The 10,021-nt window shown below is 29.9% G+C and overlaps 1 protein-coding gene across 1 annotated transcript in view; it reads right to left on the bottom strand.

The window, feature by feature from the left end:
- The window catches only part of LOC106466023, a 121,520-nt gene that overhangs the window by 69,146 nt on the left and 42,353 nt on the right, over nt 1-10,021 (bottom strand). Inside the window, exons 15-18 of the mRNA XM_022393985.1 lie at nt 7,616-7,753; nt 2,688-2,819; nt 1,015-1,116; nt 1-55 (exon numbers count right to left, since the gene is read on the bottom strand). Coding sequence (XP_022249693.1) covers nt 1-55; nt 1,015-1,116; nt 2,688-2,819; nt 7,616-7,753 — 427 coding nt within the window. The remainder of the gene's footprint in view (nt 56-1,014; nt 1,117-2,687; nt 2,820-7,615; nt 7,754-10,021) is intronic.

Below are 10,021 nucleotides of genomic sequence, written 5' to 3'. Positions count from 1 at the left end.
GGATGTGGATTACGAACATTCGATGAAAACTCAGCATTAGGCATTTCTCGAAAACCTACAAATTGTTTGCATAAAATGTGTATATTTAATAAATAAATCCTAAAGAATATTAAGTTTTTAATTACTGATTGAAAACTCACTGAATGTACAAGTACCTAATATTATCAGTACAAAAAAGTATTATTTTTGTTATAGTTTTATGTTCTCATGCATAATTTCTCATACAAAAGCTAACATTAACAAGTCTAATGTTTCATCAGCTGAGTTCGGCATAAGAACAGTCAATTCTTGAGGTGTTATCTGTGATAAGATAGATAATAATGAATCAACATTCTCCAATGAGAGAAACTATTCTCCTTAGAGTAAGTACTGCTTTAGAGTGTCTGGTGTTTGCATACCACTTTTCATACTGCAAGATGTAGTTATGCCCAAAACATGGAAGACATTACAAACAAGACATGATGATTTTGATTAGTTCATTATAATTCTTCTTATAGTTTGTTCTAATCTCCACCCACTCAGCTTCTTAGACTTCTTCTAAAACGCTTTCTGCCACAAGACATATATTAGGTGAAAATCCCATACATCTTCCAGTTATCACTGATAAAGTGAATTGTTACAAAGATATAATGGTGACCATTCTTACGTGTCCATGAATTATAGTAACCTTGTTGAAGTGAAGCTTTGAAATACTTACAGCTAGAATGTTCTGATTTAGCACTAATATGTAATGAAGTATGTGGTAGACATATTACTGAATAAGTATCCTAACACTGAAATTTTAATTATGGTTGATGAGAATGAAACTTATTCATTGTGTTTAACCTCAATACCAGTGACCCCCACAATACAATTTACTATAAAGTTGACAAAAAACATTTTCTCATACAGTTTTGTTATATCTTTAATCAGTTTCTTCTCTTAAATGTGGTATAAAACACAATAAAACTTTGGAATTCAAATGTTCTGAAATTACTGATAACTAAAAACTAACCAACCGTGCACATTACTTACCCAAACTTTGGTCACGTATATTTCTCTGATCTTCAAAGTTATCTTCCTTAATTTCATTAACAAACAGTATTGGAGTGCGATAGTTCTCTTCTTGAACTGATCCTACATTTGAATAGAGTGAAAATTGGTAAAAGTTCACCAAACAATTCAACATTAATTACACAGAGTAACATTTTCACCTTCATAAAAGGTTAGAAAGATGTTTCATTACAGAATGGAAACAAGGCATATGTTTCATCAAGTAATTTAAATAAGATGCCATTATGAACATTTCGACTCAGATACTTTAACCGAGACAACTCAGAAGGCTTTGTAAAAACAACAGGCTATGTGGTAGACATGTTAATGAATAAGTAACATTATTTTGGTTCAAATATTTTTGAAAATGAAAGATCACAACAGATGTTGATTCAGGAATTTTTACCCATGACTCTAACATTCTTCAATAATACAACTTTGAGAGGATGGACAACAAGCTATTTTATCTTTTATGATGATTCCCCTCTTACAAACAAGATATGATTCCATAAAAAATAATGATAATAAAGTAGATTTTTATCCATTCACTTGAAGCAGTTACTAGAATAGATATTGATTCAAGTTACAAAATAATTCATTTTAATATAAGTACAAAAGTGAGATCATAAAAAGTATTTGACACACTTAAGAAATATATGTATAAAAAATATAAAATTTTGGTAATATAAACTACTGTAACTCAATTATACATACAACATACAAAAATGGTCAACCTTTACACTTAATGACAGTGCAAATTCGTTGTTTCGGGTTATAAATTATCATTTGAAAACAGTCTTTTTACCTTTCAAAACTAAGAAACATTGTACAGAATTAATAAGTTAATAAAAGATTTCATTGGACAAAAATCAGAAAATATTTACATTGCTTTCAGTTTTTAATTATGTTACAGACTGACAAAACTATTTAATCATTGGTACAATGGACCCTCCTCTAATTAGCTAGTCATTTTTTTCTCCTTTTCAAGTTCACACTATAGTTGTCCATATAAATGACTGTTTTCTATGTTGACATAGTTTTTGGTATGCTGTAACATAATGTTCAAGTATAGGGGACAATGAAGTGGCCTATATCACAAAGATCACAAAAACTCATTGGTTCTTTAATGCAGCCCAAAATTATAAGTTTACATTATTAACATTTTTACATTTTAAACATATAGTAAGGAACTATATCATACAAAAGTTAAATGAAAATTAAACAATATCTTATCTCGCACATGAACATAATTATAAGATTAAATATTTTGTCATTTTAAAGAAAAAATAACTTAAAAATTGAATAACTACATCTCTTATGATGAGATAAAAAAATCAAAAACGCTTGTCACATTTTTAACAATGAAATGATATAGGAATGGCACAATGCATTTAATTAAAATGTCAAACTTAGTACTACAGTCACCTTGAGCAATTTAAATGTTTTTCTTGTTATTTATAACATCAAAATTGAAGCAAGTTTATTTCTACTAAAAAAATGATGAAACAAAATAAACTTAAAAATAGTAACAGTGTTACATTGTTCAGAAATTCCTAATTCCATAAGGTAAATCAAAAACACATCAAAACAATTTTATATGCATATTCATTTTACATCTTATTACTAAATTAAACAAAATTACTTCAAATACTTACTCTCGGGACCATGGTTAAAGTTTCGATCAAAATTATCTCTCTCAATAGGTTGCCTGGGAAGTAACCTGTCTCGTTTGATATCCTCTAATGGTAAATGTTCAGACAGTTTTAAAGTTTCCCGTGTAATTCCACCTAAATTGATAAAACGTGTATTGCTTTTATTATGTACAATAAAGTTAGTGCTTATAAAACATGCATGATACTGGATCAGATTTTCTTCAATATTTTGTAACATTACTGGTAAGTTAATTATCAACTTTATCATCAGTCTGCACCTATAAGTAAATCAAACATTTGAATAAGAATTTATTCCCAAAAATTGTTATTATTATCTTTTAATTAAGATTGAAGAGTAGAAAAATGTTTTAAGATATTTGAACTAAAACTGTGATTAAACTACTGGATATCTACAAATTTTATTTTTGATACACTACTTATAACTACTAACAGAAAGTGAATATAAATGTTAGGCTTTCATTTCCCATTCATGTATTCAAATTCTACATGTGTTGTTTATGTTTAGCATTGTTCTGATAGAAATAAAACAAGACAGCTGTGTTCATATCAAGATGGCTAGGATAGTAAACTCTAAACAATGTTCTGTAGTATAAATGAAGTTGTAAAGATGGTAGTAGTTACTGCAGATCAATTTTGCAAAGAGATGTTTTACAGGAAATAAATTTATGACCTATCGTTGGTATAGATTAAACCGAAGAGTAAACTACCATTTCTAACTTTAATGATGAATTAGACTTAGTAATAATACACAAACATTGATAAACAAATCCTTGTAGGTGGTCTTATTTTAACATTCTGAAAACTGTCATTAACACACTACTTTTCGTTAAAACAATGAAAAAAGGTTCCGTTTTAAAATATTGGACTTTGACTGCCATCTAATATTGGTTAAGTTCTCTTGTAATTTTAATAGCTGTTGCCAATATATAATATTCTATGCAAATTACTTTAAGATTCTTTTTTTTTTAAATATATATATTTAGCTTAAAATTAAACTAAAATTCCATGTTGGTAACCTTGTTGTGAATTTGTTTTAAAAGAAGACAGGAATGGAATCACAAATTTGGCTATGTGATTCTACAATAATAACATGTATCTAATCTTTCTTTCAGGCATCTTAGCAAAACTGAGGAGCATGTCCTTGTTCTAAAGACGTAACTTTGTTTCAACAATTCATCAAATACTTACACTTGATTTAACTGCTTCATTTGACTGAAGCTGAAGAACTAAGATTCTTTTCTTGTACTACTTTAACACTCAACAACAAAATATTATTTGCGGAGGGCAAGTCTTTAAAATAAGATCCCAGTTTCACCATCTTATTACATGACAAAAGTGGCCAAACTGTGTTTTATTAATCCTATGTGTATGGGTTGGGGGTCAAAGTGCACATGACACATCCTTTTACAGTTACAATTGAAATTCACTTACACAGCTTTCTTATCAATGTACGCATCAAAACATAATTTATTATTCGGATGTTAATATTATGTAAGTTTTAATATCTTATTTTCAAAATGAAATATTAGATAAATTCTTAATCTTCATTTTTCTGTATCATGCTACACCTCCTCACTCTAACTTCCTTATTTTAAGTTTTTTCTACCGATATTGATCTTCTAAGTCTCCCATAAGCTACACATTTGTACCATAGATATTCTCAGGGTAAAATATAAATTTCTAGACTCTAAGCTTTTTGCTTTATGAGATATATCCAATAGAGTAAAACCCACATGCCACACCCCTCCTACCACATCCTGTCATTAATTCTCTCTGACATTCACTATTGGATTATTTATAACCAACAGAAAGAGATGATTTTAATTGATTGAATTTCTACAATGCTAGAATTGTTCAACCAAAACCCAGTTATAAATTAGATAGGATGCCAGTTAAATTATAGAAGTTTTATGACATTCTATTTTTTTTATAGTGTCAATACTTTATATTCTATATTGCATACTTGAATTAAAAAAAAAATACACACTACCAACAATAGCCTAAGATTCATTCATACATTGATGACTGAGTGCAAGAGACAATATGTAAATACCAAATTTTTTGTTCATTATGTATATTTTATACATATTGTTATAACGGTAACTAAAATGTAAAAAATTAGAAACTTATTGGGTTAGATAAGAGAACTTAAATGAAAAAAACAACAAAAAACACCTAAATAAAACATTTCTCAATGAGGAGTGTACTGAGTTATTCATGCACAATGTAATTCAATACTTTGTTCATCATAACTTGCACTATGCTTTCAATGGGTGACTTATTGCTTTGTTACACTAGGTTAGCAATTAGACATGTGTCAGAGAGCAAGAAAATGACAAAATTAAATGAAAGTAGTTGTGAAATGGTTAGAGGACTGTAGATCTTAGGATACTTGTAATTGGCTCTTAAAATTTGCAGGCCTTCTATAAAAAAATGTACTTTGTTTATTTCATATTTTTAAACTTTCGTTAAAGTTAATTTTACTACAGTTAGTGTTAGGGTAAAGAAAATAATATAAAATATAAAGTTTTACTAAAAAACTTGATACTCACTTATGAGGTTTTAGAGGTTATGTAAATAAAATTAAAAATTATACAATGAAAAAAGCATTTCTATTCTTAACATGAAAATTACTTTGCACTCAGACCGGTTACAGTCTCAATCAGACTGGCCCAGTAAATTCACAGAGAAGTCTTCAGAAAAAATACTTTATTACAAGTTTTGATTTTTGTTTGTGTACAACATACTTGTAACATTTACTAAAAGTGTACCAAATTTGTGACAATGCACATAGGTTAATTTGGATTTATAGTAAACAAAGCTTCAACAGGACCCTAAAGATAATCCTGAGAGGAAAACCATAAGACTTCTGAATAAATTTAAGCCATGCAACTTCAACCTCCAATCAGGTAGTGGAAGCAGACCTAAAAAATTGCATGACCTACCCAAGGTACATAAACCAGATGCTCCACTTAGCCCAATTGTCAGTGTAGAACATTCATCTTATCACCAACTAGCCTATTACCTTGATCATGTAGTAATTCTTCTCAGAAAGACAAGTAGTTTTCAAATAATAAACTCCACAACCTTTGTATCAGACACACCTTAAAGACATATCTATCCAATTAGAAGATATTTTTGTCAGTTTTAATGTTATAAACATGTTTTGTAATACATCAGTTCCTGATTTTCTTGCAGTCATCAGATAAAATTTTGAAACAAACCCTTGCTTAAACCTGTGAATAAGCCTAACAACTGATTCCATTATGGAAATAATCTCCCACTGCTTTAGTATCAGTGTTTGGAATAAGTGGTTTTCAGTTGACCTAAAGAACCAAAATTATTTCTGAACTAGTCAAATGCACTACTATGTTGTCCATGGGACAACCGTAACATGACCCAATATCATGGCAATCTAGGCATCTAACTCATATTAGCATGTTCAGAGAACTATATAAATTGCAAGTAGTATATCTATGCACACTGTATTCTAATTTTCACAAAGTGAGCATCTGTGGCTAAGTATGATGAAGAGATAGAGGTCATGTTCTGCTCATGAAATTCCTCAATAAAGTCATGATTTTCTATTAACTAATGAGCTTTCTAGTGTGATATTTGATTTAAGAGGAAATAATACCAAGTTTGTAATTTTTATTAATCAACTAATTCATTCATTCAATTGTGGACAACTATAGTTTATTGCCAACAACCATAACTGGCCCAAAAGTTGTCTGCTGGACAACCCGGTCTGTAAGTTTTATTACAAGTACCATTTATTTAACTTAAAAACTTTTTTTTAACAGAGCAGTGCCATAAACATGGTTTCACCAATCACCAGTGACCACTTTATATCTGAATTTGAACCAACAGCTATACAATTAACAAAATTGAAGCCATAGTCCTGGAAACTATGACACCGATGATTATTTTCTTTATCACCCCAACTCCTACTATAAAAATAACCAGTTTACTGTCCAGATTGAATTAGACAGTCAGCTGCTACTTTTAAATGTCCTAATACATCACCATACCCACATAGGTTTATAAAAAAAACAACCCCAAGCTTCAGTACATAAATTCCAGATCCAGTCATCTACACTCAATAAAACATTACATTATTAAAAATTTATAAACACGAGGAGAAAAAAAATCTATGGTCCTAAAAGTTTAAAATAAGAAATCTGTTTCATCAACAAGATATTTCAAGCCAACAGTTACCCTAAACAGTTCATTAAAATATCAGACCTTCCAACAGACCTCCTTGGAATAACATTTAACCACCATCACCCTTCTTTAATACTGTACCTAACCTAAATGACAATTTGTAAGAATTTCAAAATCACAGTTTGATTGAAACCTGGCAAAAGGTTCTGAAATATCCTGACAAAAGCTAAACAACCTACTAACTCAAAGAACAAAAACATGAAGTTTACAGTATCTCCTGCAATTGTGATGAACTATACATTGAAAAAAAAAACAGTACAAACTGTCAATGTGAGACTATAAGAACATGTTAATGCAACAAGTTCCTACACCCAGAAGTCTCCCATAGCTGAACACTTACAATACAGGACAATCATTTTAGATAATGTACAACAGCAGATACTTAGAAAAAATGTAAAGAAGCCTTCAGAGTAGAGATGAATAAATCAACCAATATTAATGCTTAGAAATTAGCAACATCTTGAATCAAATTCTACAGAAACGTTATAAAAAAAAACGTCTTTGAGCAAGAAGTGTGTTATACATAAAATCTATATTACATCTAAAAACATTGTATTTTGTCTATGCCTTGAAGATGAAAATGCATGATTATTAGTTTACAATGTTTTCTATTATCACCATCAAAATATATTTTCTTGCAATTAGTTGATGTTAGTATTGCAGAAAGAAAGTTTTGATGATCACACCTCTACTGATTCCAGGTATTTCTTGAATAAGACTGGGAGGTCTACTAGATGGGAAGCTGCTGACTGAGGGTGCAGTTGACGAATTATCAGCCAACATATAAACAGCTGATCCATTTGCTAGACTGCAGTAATATTCACCTGTGAAAAAAGTGCTCTATCTTATACAAACATATATATATATAAATAAAAGTACTATAATTAGTTTTGACTTAACTTATCAAAGTGAGCACAGAAGTAGTTATTGAATAAATAACTTCAAATGCTACTTAGAACACAAAAAATCAGCATTTTATTATATGAATGTTAAATATTATCTGGCATACAGAATATTTTTATGTTTTTGAAAGTACACACCATTAAATAATGGAAATAAGAATAAATTTATTATCTTTAAGGTTATCATTACAAATTTGAACAACATATGTAGAGGCTAAGTATGAAAATGATAAACATGGCAAAATTAAAGATCATACATCAAATAAAGCAATAAAAGTCACATTTCTATTTTGCAAATAACTTTTGAAACATGACTGACTTATTACGAATAAAGATTTATTTATTTATTTGCTTTCTAGTGATAGATTCCAAGCTAAATACTGATTTTGCTAGCTCTAACAATGGCTGTCAGCTACAGTCTCTTGCCTTTATGCCATGCACTTATTACAACCAATGTACACACTATGACATTTTCTTTATTATGCTAAATTGTAATGAACATGCTGAAAATTGTTCTGGGAAAGATTGGAACTATATATTAAGCTGCATAAACTGCCATGTCAAACCTAGTCAGCAATGTAGACAGTGCATGGAAATTTCAATATACCTTAAACAAAACTTTTTTCTTACAAAATTAAAAAAGAATTAAAGTGGCATATTATTATATATTTTTTCTTCGTGTTTTTGCATTTGACTGTTTTTTACTTTTCTTGTTATTTTCATTCAGATGCTGTTGCCTCATTTAAATAAGTTTTAATTACCTACACCAAAAGTGGCTAAAGTTATTCCACTCAAAATGCAGTACAGTAGTTTTAAGATGTAGCTCCAACAAATAGAATGGTATACTAAAACCAGGAACAGCACAGAATGTATTGTTGTCATACAATTAACAATACCAACCCATGAGATAATTAGATATATTTACAAGTTTTAATATCACACATCAATCATTAAACAACATACACACATAATTAGTTGCATTCTCAAAAGCATGTAACAGGCTTCCCAGAATAGCTTATGAAATTTTTAGAAAAGGTTCTAATCATCCCTTTTTATATATAGGCTTCTAGTAAACTCAGCAACTGAGGACAACTGAGTTTAAATATGAGTATGTTAGATTCCAATGTAATAAAAAGTTTTCCTTTTTCAACTGTCAATGTAGAGTAGATCCCCATTTTAACACATCCTGCTATATTGTGAATCCATGGTTTTTTACAGCTATTATTTTTTGTTGTCTTCACAACTTCTTATGTGTGTATATATAATATATATATGCATTTTTTTTCATCCAAAAAGAAAAAAACACATGCTAAGGAACATTATGTCTTTTATTATTATTAACAAAGAAGTTTTATCCCTTTCATAAAACAAACTAATTTATGTCACAAGACTCTAAGCTGACATCGCAGGCATAAAAGATTATTTAGGTGAGGAATGCTATTGGTTCCTGGTAAGAATATGTATCTCGTAAGGTACAGAACTATGAGTACCTAAATATAAAGGTTGAATACAAGTAAGTGGTTTAATTCATATTACACATTTATCATGACTTTTGTCATTAAAAATGTAACAGAAATATCTGAGAGAATTTTGATTATCATGGAATCTACATCTCACAAAGGAAAAGACAAGGAAAAGCTATGCACTACATTGTACACCCTAGAAGAAACTTCTGGTCTTGAATGCAAGAAGTTCAGAGTTATCATTGATTCAGCCTTGTATCAATGGTATGTACAGGCCTGATCAGAAAGACTGCAAATCTCTTATACCATCCTCAAAGGGCAAATTGAAAAATTTGATCATAATATCACTAGGCCCTACTCCCAATTCACAGCCAGTAATGGCTGGTTGGATCAATTAAAAAAACTCTGTTCTATACATCAAGTGAAATTTGCTCAGCAGGTTGTAAAACACCAACTCATACCCAGAAACACTGAAATAATTGTTAGGGAAGGATGGCCCAGAATAAGTTTACAATTGCAATGAAACCGGGATTTGTTTAAAGATGCTACCACGTTGTACTCTTGCCAAAAACATGATGCCCACAAACATGAGGGATTCAAGTTGATGAAGAACAGATTCACACTTATAATTCTGTACCAATAAAATGGGCTACCACAAGGTTAAGCCGCTGATGATAGACAAATCAAAATCTCCATATTACTTTCATCACATGAATTTGCAATCACT

The sequence above is a fragment of the Limulus polyphemus genome, unplaced genomic scaffold (genome assembly GCF_000517525.1).
Source record: "Limulus polyphemus unplaced genomic scaffold, Limulus_polyphemus-2.1.2 Scaffold2125, whole genome shotgun sequence".
In the NCBI taxonomy this organism is placed as follows: Eukaryota; Metazoa; Arthropoda; class Merostomata; order Xiphosura; family Limulidae; genus Limulus; species Limulus polyphemus.
This window is presented reverse-complemented; position numbering and strand designations above follow the sequence as displayed.